At 41.4% G+C, this 20,597-nt stretch overlaps 1 protein-coding gene across 4 annotated transcripts in view; it reads left to right on the plus strand.

Moving 5' to 3' along the window:
- The first annotated feature begins 589 nt into the window (after window positions 1–589).
- Window positions 590–20,597, plus strand: part of LOC109905228 (diacylglycerol kinase eta-like) — a 118,108-nt gene continuing 98,100 nt past the window's right edge. For all 4 annotated transcript variants that reach the window (XM_031800827.1, XM_031800833.1, XM_031800830.1 and 1 more), the window contains exon 1: window positions 590–1,406. In XM_031800827.1, the coding sequence (XP_031656687.1) occupies window positions 1,047–1,406 (360 nt within the window). In that variant the 5' untranslated portion in view covers window positions 590–1,046. The remainder of the gene's footprint in view (window positions 1,407–20,597) is intronic.

Consider the following 20,597-nt stretch of genomic DNA (forward strand, 5'->3'; position numbering starts at 1 on the left):
TCCCAACTTAGAATCATTTCTAAATATTTTCTCGTCACCATTCCGATCAGTCATGTTTGGGGAGAACTGAATGCCTTTGATTTTCGGAAGATCAACCCAAATTGTAATTTGCTGTAAAAAAACAACAACTATAGAAGAGTCAGATTGATGATTAACAAAGTTAATCTTTAGAAACACGGAAATGTATCTCATTCGGCTGGTTAGCTGTCTATGTGTGAAGTTGCTCTGGTTTCAAGTGGTTAATTGTATGTTCACATTTAACCCATGTAGCCTTAAGATACAGCATTATATACGATTTAATAATAAATCAGACTCTTTCGATATGATTTGCCTTTTCTATGTATTTTGTTTTTAAATCACACATATGCATGGCTTCTCTTGTTACGTTGTCGCAAAGTATCCAGTGTCATTTAGCCTGAGCAATGGGATGGTTTCTCTACATTCGCAAAACCATTGGAATGTAACCCGTAGGTTACATTTTCCAGTTTTAAAGAAATACCCTCCCACCCCCGTAAAGGCTACTCTGTATCATCTTCGCTTCAGACTCGATAGTGGTTGACAATATGTATATAGGCATATTTATAAACGTGAAATAGTGTTGTGTTGGAAATATTGTTTTCTTTATCGCACATGCCTTTTTAGACTTAATATAACATCCATGTCATTATACTTAGCCACAATTTGGAAAATAGGCAATTTATATATCCCTGTGTTCCTGTGTATAGGCTAACATAAATAGTTACATTGTCCGAGTAGTTTGGCTGTTCCATTTACACATATTTTTGAGTGGGCTTTTCAATCGGTTACAGTTACAGTAGGCTACCCGCTGGACTGCTTCTGTTGCGGCCACTAGGGCCTTCCATGGCGATGTCCACTGGTTGTTGGCTTGTGGTGCGTCTGTAGCTGTGTGTACGGAGGGCAGCCTACTGAGCCTAGGCGGTCTTTAGCCTCAGTCTGATCTGAGCATGTAGGCTGGAACCATAAACACATCCTGAAGCAAGCTTTACCCTAGTAAACCCCACAGCACCGAGACATGCTACATCCCCATGAGCTCAGCCGCGGACGTATGTTCTTGGATAGATCTCGGTTCTTATAGCGCCAGTTATAGGTTTGAGAAGCGGGAGGAGATGACGGCGAGGAAAGCCGCTTTTCAACCGCTGTCCAGCTCTCGCATCCCGGAGAGGAAGGGAGCGGCTGACCGGGGGAAGACTAACTCCGACTGGTCTTATCCTTTCTCCCAACAGGAGCCGGAGAAAGGCCAATCAACAGCAGGGATCCATGCCCATGTGGTGGGGGCTGTCGGGGGCTCTGGGGCCGTGGATGAGTCGTCAGACAGCGAGGGAGAACAAGAAGGCCCGCAGAAACTCATTCGGAAAGTGTCGACCTCCGGACAGCTCAGAAGCAAGGTAAGAAACGACACGTCTGTTTATATGTCTGGTGCCAGTCTCGACTTGATTCATGTTTTGGAGGCATAGGCTAGATTATTTTGTAGTGTTCGCTATCGTGCGTCTTTCTTGTGGTGTTGTATCGGTAGCCTAGTCCATGTTGCTTTCATGGAAGGCAATATCAACTAATAACACAGTTTGATTTTGACAACCAGCACGCATGATTCCGAATGTCACATATTCAGTCATTTTATGCAACATTTGACCATAGAATAGAATAGAACATCTATCGAAAATAAACTGTGGAAAGCATTCCGCATTGTTGTTTGATCTACAGGTATCCGTTTTGTTTTGAGACAGTTGGAGCGCTATTATAGCCTAGCCTGCCTATTATAGCCTAACTTAGTACACTTTTACTTTCAAATTATGGAGATTTGTTTTCAGTGTATTAAGTTGAACTTTTTCCGTGAAACAACTGAAACTGAAACTGTATGATAACTACAACTAAGGCATAGAGGATGGTGGAGTTCCTTCCACCTGACAGACTGACAGACACCTTAGCGGTCATGGTTCACTTTACACAGACACACACTATCTATGAGTCTCTCTTCTCCCATCAGAAAATAGCCACTTAATTATTGACATGTCCACTCCACCCTGCCTTTATTATTCAAGTAATGGTTTATATTTAGACATGGGACACTGGGCTGGAGCACAGGGCTTTGTTATTCACATTTACATTCAAGTCCTTTTGCAGACATTCTTATCCAGAGCAACTTACAAGAGCAGATAGGGTTATGTGTGGTCATTAGCTTACCTGACAGTAGAACACATTCCTGAAGTAGGCTAACATCTTGTCACAGGAGTGTAAGAGGCTCAAGTAGAATCGTTGAAGAGACATTGTCTCTCACTTACCAAACGATTGTAGAAAAGAGCGTGAAATTGTGCATGTTCGTTTCGATAATTGAGGGCTATTGTGTGTACAGTACCGAAACCTTATGCCTCAATAAATACTACACACAATGTGCACGGTTATCTTCACTGTATTGGCCTGGCAATAACTCCGGTGTAGTACATTTACCTATAGCGCTGCATGGCGCATATTCAATTCACAACCTATTGCAGATAGAAATGAAAATATGTTTGTATGACAGCGATGGGTATCTGTCTATATTCTGTTCTGTAATCATAAGGCTACATTTATATTAGACGTCGTCAGAAGACTGTTGTATCTACAGTATATCAGACAGCTACTTTTCATTTGACCTGCGGTACCACTCAGTGTTAGTAAAGCTACTGTATAAACACTGTTGATGTAGTTAGCTGTGTTATAGTCGTGTAATTGTTACATTGCAGTTGTGGTGTATTGTAATAAGCAAAGTTAAGTGAAGATGATGTGTGTAATGTTGTTTGAAACTTTAAAATAACTAGAGAAATCGTCAGATATGGGCAGAAGAGAGAGATGGGATGAGTAACCTGTATCTGAATGCAGAAGTATATCTCTGTCTACCTGCACGTGTTCCCGGGGCAGAAGATGGTGTGTGTGTGTGTTTGTGCAGAAGGGTATTAATGGAGCAGCACGCTGGCTCTGTGTGTTGTTCCAACTCTGGTTGTTTGCTCAACCTGTGTGTGTGTGTGGTGTGTGTGTTTGGTCACCGCCTGAATCACTGTCTGTCTGAGGACATTCTGCCCCTCTTTCACCCACCATCTATCTGGTTGCCCAGGACAACCACCACATCCCTGTCCCCTGATTGACTGGCGCCATGGCAACGCTGCCTGAGGAAGACCCTGGTAGGCCAAAATACATTGTACCATGGGTTTTCTGTTCTGCCGTATGTGTTATAGACAGTAATTACCAGATTTCATCCAACTAATGATAATATGGTAATTTACCTTTTGCAGGTGCCATTATTCAAATCATCATAATATATGTAGGCTACAGTAAGTATATGGTACTTTACAGTTAGTACGTTTAGTTACTAAGGACATGGTTCTCTGGGGTTGCAAAGTCTTTACTAACTTGGACTTAGTGTGTAGGGTTTTAACCAACTTGGACATCGTGTGTAGGGTTTTTACTAACTTGGACTCAGTGTGTAGGGTTTTAACCAACTTGGACTTAGTGTGTAGGGTTCTTACCAACTTGGACTTAGCGTGTAGGGTTTTTACTAACTTGGACTTAGTGTGTAGGGTTTTAACCAACTTGGACTTAGTGTGTAGGGTTCTTACCAACTTGGACTTAGTGTGTAGGGTTTTTACTAACTTGGATTTAGTGTGTAGGGTTTTTACCAACGTGGACTTAGTGTGTAGGGTTTTTACCAACTTGGACATCGTGTGTAGGGTTTTTACTAACTTGGACTCAGTGTGTAGGGTTTTTACTAACTTGGACTCAGTGTGTAGGGTTTTTACTAACTTGGACTTAGTGTGTAGGGTTTTTACTAACTTGGACTTAGTGTGTAGGGTTTTTACTAACTTGGACTTAGTGTGTAGGGTTTTTACTAACTTGGACTCACTGTGTAGGGTTTTTACTAACTTGGACTCAGTGTGTAGGGTTTTTACTAACTTGGACTTAGTGTGTAGGGTTTTTACTAACTTGGACTCAGTGTGTAGGGTTTTTACTAACTTGGACTCAGTGTGTAGGGTTTTTACTAACTTGGACTCAGTGTGTAGGGTTTTTACTAACTTTGATTTAGTGTGTAGGGTTTTTACTAACTTTGATTTAGTGTGTAGGGTTTTTACTAACTTGGACTTAATGCATGGACAGTGCATTAGGAAAGTATTTAGACCCCCTTGACTTTTTCCACATTTTGTTACATTACAGCCTTATTCTAAAATAGATTAAATAGTTTTTTCCCCTCATGCCAGGTTTCCTCCAGACGTGACGCTTGTCATTGAGGCCAAAGAATTCTTGGTTTCATCAGACCAGAGATTCTTGTTTCTCATGGTCTGAGATCGTTGCATCGACACATTCCGTCTCTACTGACAATTCCTTCGATCTCTTGACTTGGTTTTTGCTCTGACATGTACTGTCAACTGTGGGATCTAATATAGACAGGTGTGTGCCTTTCCAAATCATGTCCAAACAATTGCATATACCACAGGTGGACTCCAATCAAGTTGTAGGAACATCTCAAGGGTGATCAATGGAAACAGGATGCACCTGGGCTCCATTTCGAGTCTCATAGCAAAGGGTCTGAATACTTATACTTATAATTAGGTATTTCTGTTTTTATATTTAATACATTTGTAAACATTTCTAAAAACCTGTTCTCACGTTGTCATTATGGGATAGTGTGTGAAGATTGATGAGGAAATACATGTATTTAATTCATTTTAGAACAAGGCTGTAAGTAACAAAATGAGGAAAAAGTCAAGGGGTCTGAATGCACGCAAACAACCCCCCCCCCCCCCCACACACACACACACAATAAAAAAGTGAATAGCACCTGAGACTGAGTCCAGCACTGACAGAGAGGAAGAAAGACAGGGACAGATATATATATATTTATTTATTTTTTATTAGGCTAGTCAGTTATTTACAGTGGGGAGAACAAGTATTTGATCAGGTTTTCCTACTTACAAAGCATGTTATTATTATTTACCTTCATCTAACTAGGCAAGTTAGTTAAGAACAAATTCTTATTTTCAATGACGGCCTAGGAACAGTGGGTTAACTGCCGTGGTCCGGGGCAGAACAACAGTCTGCTTGTCTGCTCAGTGATTTGATCTTCCAACCATTCGGTTACTACTCCAACCACTAGGCTACCCTGCCGCCCCAAATATACAGATGTAATAGCTTGCTCTCCATCCACCAGCTCTACCTTGCTCGTTGTACAATTCATTTGACTCTAGACATGAGCTTTTTGAGAGTGCATGTGTTTGTTAATATAATTACAGTGAGACGAATATCATGAGAAGTATAGTCTTTCCAATCCTGACGGTCTGAGAGGGGATGGGTGCCTTATTGTCCCTGTTCTAACCACTAATGTGATTTGGGAACCTGATACAGCTGTTGGAAAACTGAGTGTCTGTCAATCAGCTGACCCTGACTATGTGTGTGTGTGTGTGTGTGTGTGTGTCCAATCCAAGCCCTGCACTAAGCAAACAGACTGAGACACAACTGCCACAAAGCACTACATTCCACTACAAAGTGTGTATGTGTTTGAGTGGTAATACAAGAGAGAGAGAGAGAGAGAGAGAGAGAGAGAGAGAGAGAGAGAGAGAGAGAGAGAGAGAGAGAGAGAGAGAGAGAGAGAGAGAGAGAGAGAGAGAGAGAGAGAGAGAGAGAGAGAGAGAGAGAGAGAGAGAGAGAGAGAGAGAGAGAGAGAGAGAGAGAGATCCTCAGTGACACTGACCACTAGTCACATTCATTACCTTGTCATCCTTGGTGGGTGATAAGAGAGGTCTATTGTGGAGACAGGACAAAACCGTCTTTTACGAAGAGTGTTTCGATTGTTACTGCGTCTGTCCTCCCCTTCACCTTTTCTCTCCTTCCTTTGTGCAGTTCCTTGCTGGGTTTGGTTTTGTCGTTTTTGCCCCCGTCTTCTCCTCTCTCCCCCCCTCCTCCAGCACCCTCCCCTGGATGGAGGTCATTTTAATGCTGTGTCCTGTTCTGTTTGGTGTTCCTTCACACCCAATGACAACGTGTCGTTAGAGACAGGGAAATTAGCAACAACCACTGACAAGGTGTGATCCCCACCTCAAAGGCCTCAGTCGAAGTTTTTTTATTTTATATCTAGAGTATTGTTGTGGGGGGGGGGGGGGGGCTACATCTGACAGGCAACATCTGGCTATGACAGGCAACATCTGGCTATGACAGGCAACATCGGGCTATGACAGGCTACGTCTGGCTTTGACAGGCTACGTCTGGCTTTGACAGGCTACGTCTGGCTTTGACAGGCTACTTCTGGCTTTGACAGGCAACGTTAGGCTATGACAGGCTACGTCTGGCTATGACAGGCTACATCTGACTTTGACAGGCTATGTCTGGCTTTTACCAGCTATGCTGGCTTTTACAGGCAACGTCTGGCTTTACAGGCTGTGTCTGGCTTTTGCAGGCTATGTCTGGCTTTTACAGGCTACGTCTAACTTTGACAGGTTACGTCTAACTTTGACAGGCTACGTCTGGCTTTACAGGCTGCGTCTGGCTTTTACAGGCTACTTCTGGCTTTGACAGGCTACGTCTGGCAGGCTTAAAGCAGAAACATGTATCGCTACAAAGGCATACAGACAATAGCTCTGGCCATCAGTAAAACTGTCTCATCAGACTTAGGTCGGCTCGAAAACAACTATTTGCCTTCTTATGAATGGAGGAATTGGAGTTTACTGTGTATTTGGAGATGAGCTACAAAGCTCAGTGACCAGTTTTCTGAACCTGAAAAAATGCATTCATCTCCCTAAGTCACTGCCTGTCCTTCCAACTTGACTATTGTACTATAATCTTAAATGGATCCCTTCCGAGACCAAGCACTACCACATGATAATGTCCTTTCTAGCATGGACATATAGTGGCTTCTAAAGCCCATTAGAGTCCGACAGTCTCTTGTCGTGTATTTTTCTGTGTGTGCGTGCGTGTGTGTGTGAATGTTATCTCTGATCTCTGTCCAGACCCTCCTCTAGGCTCCTTATCCCTGATTAAAGGTGAGTGGCTGTGCTGGCCAGAATGTCTTTGGCCTCTCCTCTCCTCCGCTAGCAGGCAGAAGAAACATATACCTGAGCTCTGATAGGGAAGAAGCAGTGATATGTATGTGGCTCTGCACTCCAATTGGACAGAATCAGGAAGTGTTCCCCATGGCTTTTGATTCTGGTAGGTTAGAAGCAGAGATACAGTGCCTTCGGAAAGTATTCAGACCCCTTGACTTTTTCCACAATTTGTTAGATTGCAGCCTTGTTCTAAAATTGATTAACATTTTTTTTCCCCTCGTCAGTCTAGACACAATACCCCATAATGACATCACAATACCCCATAATGACATCACAATACCCCTTAATGACATCACAATACCCCTTAAGGACATCACACTACCCCATAATGACATCACAATACCCCTTAATGACATCACAATACACCATAATGACAAAGAAACACTGTTTTTTTTAGATACTTTATGAGAACCCCTCAACCCCCCTCCCTTCCCGAAAATATCACATTTACAAGTATTCACCCTTTACTCAGTACTTTGTTGAATCACCTCTGACAGCGATTACAGCCTTGAGTGTTCTTGGGTATGACGCTACAAGCTTGGCACACCTGTATTTGGAGAGTTTCTTCCATTCTTCTTTTGCAGATAGTCTCAAGTTCTGTCAGGTTGGGTGTGGAGTGTTGCTGCACAGCTATTTTCAGGTATCTCCAGAGATGTTCCTGTAGCAGGCTAAGAAAGAGGGGATATATCTGGTGTTAGGAGGTGTATGTCCTAACTGTAGCAGTACAGTGGATATGGCTTTTAGGAGATGTATGTCCTAACTGTAGCATTACAGGGGATATGGCTTTTAGGAGATTTATGTCCTAACTGTAGCAGGCTAGGGGATAGGGGATATGGTGTTAGAAGGTGTATGTCCTAACTGTAGCATTACAGGGGATATGGCTTTTAGGAGATTTATGTCCTAACTGTAGCAGGCTAGGGGATAGGGGATATGGTGTTAGGAGGTGTATGTCCTAACTGTAGCAGGCTAGGGGATAGGGGATATGGTGTTAGGAGGTATATGTCCTAACTGTAGCAGGCTAGGGGATAGGGGATATGGTGTTAGGAGGTGTATGTCCTAACTGTAGCAGGCTAGGGGATATGGTGTTAGGAGGTGTATGTCCTAACTGTAGCAGTACAGGGGATATGGTGTTAGGAGGTTTATGTCCTAACTGTAGCAGTACAGGGGATATGGCTTTTAGGAGATTTATGTCCTAACTGTAGCAGGCTAGGGGATAGGGGATATGGTGTTAGGAGGTGTATGTACTAACTGTAGCAGGCTAGGGGATAGGGGATATGGTGTTAGGAGGTGTATGTCCTAACTGTAGCAGGCTAGGGGATATGGTGTTAGGAGGTGTATGTCCTAACTGTAGCAGTACAGGGGATAGGGGATATGGTGTTAGGAGGTGTATCTCCTAACTGTAGCAGGCTAGGGGATAGGGGATATGGTGTTAGGAGGTGTATGTCCTAACTGTAGCAGGCTAGGGGATATGGTGTTAGGAGGTGTATGTCCTAACTGTTGCAGTATAGTAGCTTGACTAGAAGCTGGATATCCTCAGGGGCAGGATGCAGGCCTGTTCTCTTCAATTTTCCTTTCAGGGAACTTGCTCCACTCTTATCCCCGCAACACAGCTGCTGGACTCATTGGAGCTCAGCCTTTGTCCATTGTGTGTGTGTGCTTCAATATTCAGGCCAGGGAGAGGTGTGTGTGGGTGTACATTACTTGGTGGTAAGGTTGTTCAGTTCTGTCTGGCAGGCCTGCCCTCAGTGTAACAGGGGAATGTGCGTGTGTGTAAGTGTGTGTGTGTGTGTGTGTGTAAGTGTGTGTACGTTTGTGTGTAAGTGAGTGTATGTATGCTTGTGTATGTGTGTGTAACTGTGTGTGTGTGTGTGGCAGAGGAACAGGCTAATAATAGATTACTTCTGGCCCAGTTGGCCACAGGAAGGAGGTGGGGACAAGGAGATGAACTACGGGGGCCAAGGAGGGACAAACTAGAATATAGAACAGAAAACTAGAGCAAAGCTACTTTTTTTCATGCTTCACAAAAACAGTTTTACTTCGAACTTGAGAAGTGTCATAATCAGGCACACGGGACTTTTGTAGCAGTCTTGCTCTTCTTCACCATCTCCACTCTGGCCTCTTTTCTTAGTAGAAGAAGCTGTAGAAGCTGATCTTGTTTTAGCAGTGTCCAATATTTCTGGTAATGTATTTTTGGGACTTTTAGTCCTTGTACTTGCTGCTGGTAGTTTTACACTCTTACTCCCAGTACTGGACGTTTTACACTCTTACTCCCAGTACTGGTAGTTTTACACTCTTACTCCCAGTACTGGTAGTTTTACACTCTTACTCCCAGTACTGGTAGTTTTACACTCTTACTCCCAGTACTGGTAGTTTTACACTCTTGCTCCCAGTACTGGTAGTTTTACACTCTTACTCCCAGTACTGGTAGTTTTACACTCTTACTCCCAGTACTGGTAGTTTTACACTCTTGCTCCCAGTATTGGTAGTTTTACACTCTTGCTCCCAGTACTGGTAGTTTTACACTCTTACTCCCAGTACTGGTAGTTTTACACTCTTACTCCCAGTACTGGTAGTTTTACACTCTTACTCCCAGTACTGGTAGTTTTACACTCTTACTCCCAGTACTGGTAGTTTTACACTCTTGCTCCCAGTACTGGTAGTTTTACACTCTTGCTCCCAGTACTGGTAGTTTTACACTCTTGCTCCCAGTACTGGTAGTTTTACACTCTTGCTCCCAGTACTGGTAGTTTTACACTCTTACTCCCAGTACTGGTAGTTTTACACTCTTACTCCCAGTACTGGTAGTTTTACACTCTTGCTCCCAGTACTGGTAGTTTTACACTCTTACTCCCAGTACTGGTAGTTTTACACTCTTGCTCCCAGTACTGGTAGTTTTACACTCTTGCTCCCAGTACTGGTAGTTTTACACTCTTGCCCCCAGTACTGGTAGTTTTACACTCTTACTCCCAGTACTGGTAGTTTTACACTCTTACTCCCAGTACTGGTAGTTTTGCATTCTTGCTCCCAGTACTGGTAGTTTTACACTCTTGCTCCCACCCTCTCTCTCAGTTATGCGGCCGGCCCTCATGATGTCTCTTAGTCAACCCTGTGTTCCGAAATCTCTGATTGGATTAGCCGTGCAGCCTGCTCATTGGACAGTGTACTCATCTGTGTAGAGCAGCTCTGACCTTTAGATGAGTGACAGGAGCGCCTTATGAGAGGAGAAACACTCCTGCCGTGTGTGTGTATACGTGTGTGTCTGTGTATATGTGTATGTTGTAAATTCAGCTAAAGCCAACCTACCTACCCCAGTCCCATTGTCAAAAGATGTGTCGAGTGTAGACCCAGCTACCTACCTCCCCTACAGAGTCTATAACAAGGCTATGACTTCATAAGCCGTGTGTGTCCCTTGCTATTAAATCCTTACGCACTGGATCTTTGATAGGCGTCACAGGCGAGCAGCGTTTGCCTTATAGGGTAGTCCGTAATGCGGTATTTCACCTTAATCCAGTTGAGGTATTTAGGCTTTAAACGATGCTACGTAAAAGGAGGAATTAACATTTGAAGCATGTAAACAGTCAAGCCAAGTGGCCAGTGTTTGGCTTGGGGCCTCTCTGCATAGGGCAGACCTTAAACATATATCTAGGATCTGATTCACCTAACCCAGCCCTATCTTTAACCATAAAGGTGATTTATCTGGCAGCCAGTTTCATTTTCAATACCATCTCTGTTTTTTTAGCTATATTTGCATTAGGTTGAACTGTTCTCAACTCTGGTCACATCGCCAATGTCCACAGAGTGGCCTGGTGTATTCCAATTGTCATTCTAGAGTCAAATAAAAAATACCTTAATATAAAATGACTCAAGTAAAAGTGAAAGTCACCCAGTAAAATACTACTTGAGTAAAAGTCTAAAACTATATGGTTTTAAATATATTTAAATATCAAAGTAAATGTAATAGTTAAAATATACTTAATTATCAAAAGTAAAAGTAGAACTATACATTATTTCACATTCCTTAATTAAGTAAAACACAATTATTATTATGTATTTATTTCTACAGAGGGCCAGAGGCACACTCTAACACTCAGGCATCATTTACAAACAAAGCATTTGCATTTAGTGAGTCCGCCAGATCAGAGGCAATAGAGATGACCAGGGATGTTCTCTTGATAGGGGTGTGAATTGAACCATTTTCCTTCAAAGCGTTTGAAATGTAACATACTTTTTGGTGTCAGGGAAAATATACTGAGTAAAAAGTACATTATTTTCTTTAGGAATGTTTTTTATTAGATTTTTTTTACCTCTATTTAACGAGGCAAGTCAGTTAAGAACAAATTCATACTTACAATGACGGCCTACCCCAGCCAAACCCTAGCCCGGACTCCCAATTACGGCCGGTTGTGATAGAGCCTGGAATCAAACCAGGGTCTGTAGTGAGGCCTCTAGTACTGAGATGCAGTGCCTTAGACCACTGCGCCACTCGGGAGCCCCCAAAATGTAGTGGTGTTAGTTAGTGAGACAGTGAGTTATCGGTATCCAGGCTGTGGTAGTTAGTGAGACAGTGAGTTATCGGTATCCAGGCTGTGTTAGTTAGTGAGACAGTGAGTTTTCCGTATCCAGGCTGTGTTAGTTAGTGAGACAGTGAGTTATCCATATCCAGGCTGTGTTAGTTAGTGAGACAGTGAGTTTTCCGTATCCAGTCTGTATGCTGTTAGTGAGACAGTGAGTTTTCTGTATCCAGTCTGTATGCTGTTAGTGAGACAGTGTGGCGGATGGGTTTAAGTTGACACAGCTGGTTGACAGCCAGAATGTCAGCTACAAGCCTATGTCTCTGTTTGTAGTTCTCCCCTCAGAGAACACTTTTCCTCTTCTAAAAATAGCCCTCCCCTGTGTGCCCCCCTCCCCTGTGTGCCCCCCTCCCCTGTGTGCCCCCCTCCCCTGTGTGTCCCCCCTCCCCTGTGTGTCCCCCTCCCCTGTGTGTCCCCCTCCCCTGTGTGTCCCCCTCCCCTGTGTGTCCCCCTCCCCTGTGTGCCCCCCTCCCCTGTGTGCCCCCTCCCCTGTGTGTCCCCCTCCCCTGTGTGCCCCCCTCCCCTGTGTGCCCCCCTCCCCTGTGTGTCCCCCTCCCCTGTGTGCCCCCCTCCCCTGTGTGCCCCCCTCCCCTGTGTGCCCCCCTCCCCTGTGTGTCCCCCTCCCCTGTGTGTCCCCCTCCCCTGTGTGCCCCCAGAGTGCTGGTCTACACCCAGCGTTTCCGTGTGTGTGTGTGTGTGTGTTTGTTTATTTTCGGAAGGAGAGAGCAGATCTAAGTTGTCGCGGAAGAAGGGAGCAGATTCTGTCCCAGAGACAGGATAACCTGTGGGAAACACACACACACACACACACACGTGGCAGAGGAAGGCCCTAAAAATTGTCAAAGACTCCAGCCTTCCTATTCATAGACTTTTCTCTCTTCTACCGCACGGCAAGCGGTTCCCGGAGCTCCAAGTCTAGGTCCAAAAGTCTCTTTAACAGCTTCTACCCCCAACCCATAAGACTGTTGAACAGACAATCAAATGGGGTGGCAGGGTAGCCTAGTGGTTAGAGCGTTGGACTAGTAGCCGGAAGGTTGCAAGTTCAAACCCCTGAGCTGACAAGTTACAAATCTATCGTTCTTCCCCTGAACAGGCAGATAACCCACTGTTCCTAGGCCGTCATTGAAAATAAGAATTTGTTCTTAACTGACTTGCCTGGTAAAATAAAAAAATGGCCACTGGACTATTTGCATTGACCCCCTTTTTTTACACTGCTGCAACTAACCTATCTATAATAGTCAACTAGTCACTTTACCCCTACCTACATGTACATATGACCTCAATTACCTCAACTAACCTGTTTATTATCTATGCATAGTCACTTTACCCCTACCTATATGTACATATGACCTCAATTACCTCAACTAACCTGTTTATTATCTATGCATAGTCACTTTACCCCTACCTACATGTACATATGACCTCAATTACCTCAACTAACCTGTTTATTATCTATGCATAGTCACTTTAGCCCTACCTACATGTACATATGACCTCAATTACCTCAACTAACCTGTTTATTATCTATGCATAGTCACTTTACCCCTACCTACATGTACATATGACCTCAATTACCTCAACTAACCTGTTTATTATCTATGCATAGTCACTTTACCCCTACCTACATGTACATATGACCTCAATTACCTCAACTAACCTGTTTATTATCTATGCATAGTCACTTTACCCCTACCTACATGTACATATGACCTCAATTACCTCAACTAACCTGTTTATTATCTATGCATAGTCACTTTACCCCTACCTACATGTACATATGACCTCAATTACCTCAACTAACCTGTTTATTATCTATGCATAGTCACTTTACCCCTACCTACATGTACATATGACCTCAATTACCTCAACTAACCTGTTTATTATCTATGCATAGTCACTTTACCCCTACCTACATGTACATATGACCTCAATTACCTCAACTAACCTGTTTATTATCTATGCATAGTCACTTTACCCCTACCTATATGTACATATGACCTCAATTACCTCAACTAACCTGTTTATTATCTATGCATAGTCACTTTACCCCTACCTATATGTACATATGACCTCAATTACCTCAACTAACCTGTTTATTATCTATGCATAGTCACTTTACCCCTACCTACATGTACATATGACCTCAATTACCTCAACTAACCTGTTTATTATCTATGCATAGTCACTTTACCCCTACCTACATGTACATATGACCTCAATTACCTCAACTAACCTGTTTATTATCTATGCATAGTCACTTTACCCCTACCTACATGTACATATGACCTCAATTACCTCAACTAACCTGTTTATTATCTATGCATAGTCACTTTACCCCTACCTATATGTACATATGACCTCAATTACCTCAACTAACCTGTTTATTATCTATGCATAGTCACTTTACCCCTACCTACATGTACATATGACCTCAATTACCTCAACTAACCTGTTTATTATCTATGCATAGTCACTTTACCCCTACCTACATGTACATATGACCTCAATTACCTCAACTAACCTGTTTATTATCTATGCATAGTCACTTTACCCCTACCTACATGTACATATGACCTCAATTACCTCAACTAACCTGTTTATTATCTATGCATAGTCACTTTACCCCTACCTACATGTACATATGACCTCAATTACCTCAACTGACCTGTTATTATCTATGCATAGTCACTTTACCCCCTACCTACATGTACATATGACCTCAATTACCTCAACTAACCTGTTTATTATCTATGCATAGTCACTTTACCCCTACCTACATGTACATATGACTTCAATTACCTCAACTAACCTGTTTATTATCTATGCATAGTCACTTTACCCCTACCTACATGTACATATGACCTCAATTACCTCAACTAACCTGTTTATTATCTATGCATAGTCACTTTACCCCTACCTACATGTACATATGACCTCAATTACCTCAACTAACCTGTTTATTATCTATGCATAGTCACTTTACCCCTACCTACATGTACATATGACCTCAATTACCTCAACTAACCTGTTTATTATCTATGCATAGTCACTTTACCCCTACCTACATGTACATATGACCTCAATTACCTCAACTAACCTGTTTATTATCTATGCATAGTCACTTTACCCCTACCTATATGTACATATGACCTCAATTACCTCAACTAACCTGTTTATTATCTATGCATAGTCACTTTACCCCTACCTATATGTACATATGACCTCAATTACCTCAACTAACCTGTTTATTATCTATGCATAGTCACTTTACCCCTACCTACATGTACATATGACCTCAATTACCTCAACTAACCTGTTTATTATCTATGCATAGTCACTTTACCCCTACCTACATGTACATATGACCTCAATTACCTCAACTAACCTGTTTATTATCTATGCATAGTCACTTTACCCCTACCTACATGTACATATGACCTCAATTACCTCAACTAACCTCTTTATTATCTATGCATAGTCACTTTACCCCTACCTACATGTACATATGACCTCAATTACCTCAACTGACCTGTTTATTATCTATGCATAGTCACTTTACCCCTACCTACATGTACATATGACCTCAATTACCTCAACTAACCTGTTTATTATCTATGCATAGTCACTTTACCCCTACCTACATGTACATATGACTTCAATTACCTCAACTAACCTGTTTATTATCTATGCATAGTCACTTTACCCCTACCTACATGTACATATGACCTCAATTACCTCAACTAACCTGTTTATTATCTATGCATAGTCACTTACCCCTACCTACATGTACATATGACCTCAATTACCTCAACTAACCTGTTTATTATCTATGCATAGTCACTTTACCCCTACCTACATGTACATATGACCTCAATTACCTCAACTAACCTGTTTATTATCTATGCATAGTCACTTTACCCCTACCTACATGTACATATGACCTCAATTACCTCAACTAACCTGTTTATTATCTATGCATAGTCACTTTACCCCTACCTACATGTACATATGACCTCAATTACCTCAACTAACCTGTTTATTATCTATGCATAGTCACTTTAGCCCTACCTACATGTACATATGACCTCAATTACCTCAACTGACCTGTTTATTATCTATGCATAGTCACTTTACCCCTACCTACATGTACATATGACCTCAATTACCTCAACTAACCTGTTTATTATCTATGCATAGTCACTTTACCCCTACCTACATGTACATATGACTTCAATTACCTCAACTAACCTGTTTATTATCTATGCATAGTCACTTTACCCCTACCTACATGTACATATGACCTCAATTACCTCAACTAACCTGTTTATTATCTATGCATAGTCACTTTACCCCTACCTACATGTACATATGACCTCAATTACCTCAACTAACCTGTTTATTATCTATGCATAGTCACTTTACCCCTACCTACATGTACATATGACCTCAATTACCTCAACTAACCTGTTTATTATCTATGCATAGTCACTTTAGCCCTACCTACATGTACATATGACCTCAATTACCTCAACTAACCTGTTTATTATCTATGCATAGTCACTTTACCCCTACCTACATGTACATATGACCTCAATTACCTCAACTAACCTGTTTATTATCTATGCATAGTCACTTTAGCCCTACCTACATGTACATATGACCTCAATTACCTCAACTAACCTGTTTATTATCTATGCATAGTCACTTTACCCCTACCTACATGTACATATGACCTCAATTACCTCAACTAACCTGTTTATTATCTATGCATAGTCACTTACCCCTACCTACATGTACATATGACCTCAATTACCTCAACTAACCTGTTTATTATCTATGCATAGTCACTTTACCCCTACCTACATGTACATATGACCTCAATTACCTCAACTAACCTGTTTATTATCTATGCATAGTCACTTTACCCCTACCTACATGTACATATGACCTCAATTACCTCAACTAACCTGTTTATTATCTATGCATAGTCACTTTACCCCTACCTACATGTACATATGACCTCAATTACCTCAACTAACCTGTTTATTATCTATGCATAGTCACTTTACCCCTACCTACATGTACATATGACCTCAATTACCTCAACTAACCTGTTTATTATCTATGCATAGTCACTTTACCCCTACCTACATGTACATATGACCTCGATTACCTCAACTAACCTGTTTATTATCTATGCATAGTCACTTTACCCCTACCTACATGTACATATGACCTCAATTACCTCAACTAACCTGTTTATTATCTATGCATAGTCACTTTACCCCTACCTACATGTACATATGACCTCAATTACCTCAACTAACCTGTTTATTATCTATGCATAGTCACTTTACCCCTACCTACATGTACATATGACCTCAATGACCTCAACTAACCTGTTTATTATCTATGCATAGTCACTTTACCCCTACCTACATGTACATATGACCTCAATTACCTCAACTAACCTGTTTATTATCTATGCATAGTCACTTTACCCCTACCTACATGTACATATGACCTCAATTACCTCAACTAACCTGTTTATTATCTATGCATAGTCACTTTAGCCCTACCTACATGTACATATGACCTCAATTACCTCAACTGACCTGTTTATTATCTATGCATAGTCACTTTACCCCTACCTACATGTACATATGACCTCAATTACCTCAACTAACCTGTTTATTATCTATGCATAGTCACTTTACCCCTACCTACATGTACATATGACTTCAATTACCTCAAACTAACCTGTTTATTATCTATGCATAGTCACTTTACCCCTACCTACATGTACATATGACCTCAATTACCTCAACTAACCTGTTTATTATCTATGCATAGTCACTTTACCCCTACCTACATGTACATATGACCTCAATTACCTCAACTAACCTGTTTATTATCTATGCATAGTCACTTTACCCCTACCTACATGTACATATGACCTCAATTACCTCAACTAACCTGTTTATTATCTATGCATAGTCACTTTACCCCTACCTACATGTACATATGACCTCAATTACCTCAACTAACCTGTTTATTATCTATGCATAGTCACTTTACCCCTACCTACATGTACATATGACCTCAATTACCTCAACTAACCTGTTTATTATCTATGCATAGTCACTTTAGCCCTACCTACATGTACATATGACCTCAATTACCTCAACTAACCTGTTTATTATCTATGCATAGTCACTTTACCCCTACCTACATGTACATATGACCTCAATTACCTCAACTAACCTGTTTATTATCTATGCATAGTCACTTTACCCCTACCTACATGTACATATGACCTCAATTACCTCAACTAACCTGTTTATTATCTATGCATAGTCACTTTACCCCTACCTACATGTACATATGACCTCAATTACCTCAACTAACCTGTTTATTATCTATGCATAGTCACTTTACCCCTACCTACATGTACATATGACCTCAATTACCTCAACTAACCTGTTTATTATCTATGCATAGTCACTTTACCCCTACCTACATGTACATATGACCTCAATTACCTCAACTAACCTGTTTATTATCTATGCATAGTCACTTTACCCCTACCTACATGTACATATGACCTCAATTACCTCAACTAACCTGTTTATTATCTATGCATAGTCACTTTACCCCTACCTACATGTACATATGACCTCGATTACCTCAACTAACCTGTTTATTATCTATGCATAGTCACTTTACCCCTACCTACATGTACATATGACCTCAATTACCTCAACTAACCTGTTTATTATCTATGCATAGTCACTTTACCCCTACCTACATGTACATATGACCTCAATTACCTCAACTAACCTGTTTATTATCTATGCATAGTCACTTTACCCCTACCTACATGTACATATGACCTCAATGACCTCAACTAACCTGTTTATTATCTATGCATAGTCACTTTACCCCTACCTACATGTACATATGACCTCAATTACCTCAACTAACCTGTTTATTATCTATGCATAGTCACTTTACCCCTACCTACATGTACATATGACCTCAATTACCTCAACTAACCTGTTTATTATCTATGCATAGTCACTTTACCCCTACCTACATGTACATATGACCTCAATTACCTCAACTAACCTGTTTATTATCTATGCATAGTCACTTTACCCCTACCTACATGTACATATGACCTCGATTACCTCAACTAACCTGTTTATTATCTATGCATAGTCACTTTACCCCTACCTACATGTACATATGACCTCAATTACCTCAACTAACCTGTTTATTATCTATGCATAGTCACTTTACCCCTACCTACATGTACATATGACCTCAATTACCTCAACTAACCTGTTTATTATCTATGCATAGTCACTTTACCCCTACCTACATGTACATATTTTTTATTTATTTTTATTTCACCTTTATTTAACCAGGTAGGCTAGTTGAGAACACCTTTATTTAACCAGGTAGGCTAGTTGAGAACAAGTTCCCATTTACAACTGCGACCTGGCCAAGATAAAGCAAAGCAATTCGACACATACAACACAGAGTTACACATGGAATCAACAAAACATACAAACAAAAGAAAACAAAAAGTCAATATACAGTGAGTGCAAATGAGGTAAGATTAGGGAGTTAAGGCAATAAATAGGCTGTAGTGGTGAAGTAATTACAATATAGCAATTAAAACACTGGAATTGTAGATGTACAGAATATGAATGTGCAAGTAGAGATACTGGGGTGCAAAGGAGCACGATAAATAAATAATGGGGATGAGGTAGGTAGATAGATGGGCTGTTTACAGATGGGCTATGTACAGGTGCAGTGATCTGTGAGCTGCTCTGACAGCTGGTGCTTAAAGCTAGTGAGGGAGATATGAGTCTCCAGCTTCAGAGATTTTTGCAGTTCGTTCCAGTCATTGGCAGCAGAGAACTGGAAGGAAAGGCAGCCAAATGAGGAATTGGCTTTGGGGGTGACCGGTAAGATATACCTGCTGGAGCGCGTGCTATAGGTGGGTGCTGCTATGGTGACCAGTGAGCTGAGATAAGGGGGGACTTTACCTAGCAGAGACTTGTAGATGACCTGGAGCCAGTGGGTTTGGCGACGAGTATGATGCGAGGGCCAACCAATAAGATCATACAGGTCGCAGTGGTGGGTAGTATATGGGGCTTTGGTGACAAAACAGATGATACTGTGATAGACTACATCCAGTTTGTTGAGTAATATGACCTCAATTACCTCAACTAACCCGTACCCCCCTCACATTGACTCCGGTACCCCTTGGATAGAGCCTCCTTACTGTTATTTTATTATGTTACTTTTTAAAACTTTAATTTATTTAGTAAACATTTTCTTGACTCTTATATTTCTTAAAACGTGGTTGTTGGTTAAGGGCTTGTAAGTAAGCATTTTACGGGAAGGTGTACAGCTGTTGTATTTGGCGCATTTGACAAATACAATTTAGTTTGATTTGATTTGACATACAGTTCATTCATCTCTCTCTCTCTCTGGTTCACCTGTAAAACTCCCCATGAAAATATTTAAAAGGGGAAACATGGCTCAAACACTCTTATTTTCCACATTGTGAGGGTCTCTTAAAGTAATGTCAAACTTGAGAATAGAAGACAGATGCTTATTTAGTCAAAGGATTTAAAACATGTTCAAACCACTGAGTTCAACAGATGGTTAAAACTTCAACAGATGGTTAGAACTCTCTCTCTCTCTCGCTCTCTCACTCTCTCCCTCTCTCCCCCTCTCTCTCTCTCCCCACATCTCTCTCTACCTCCCTACCTTTCTTGCTCTTGCTCTCTATCGCTCTCTCTCTATATCTCTCTCTCTATATCTCTCTCTCTCTCTCTCTCTCTCTCTCTCTCTCTCTCTCTCTCCCTCTCTCCCCCTCTCTCTCTCTCCCCACATCTCTCTCTACCTCCCTACCTTTCTTGCT

This window comes from Oncorhynchus kisutch, linkage group LG2, assembly GCF_002021735.2.
Source record: "Oncorhynchus kisutch isolate 150728-3 linkage group LG2, Okis_V2, whole genome shotgun sequence".
NCBI classification, from domain to species: Eukaryota; Metazoa; Chordata; class Actinopteri; order Salmoniformes; family Salmonidae; genus Oncorhynchus; species Oncorhynchus kisutch.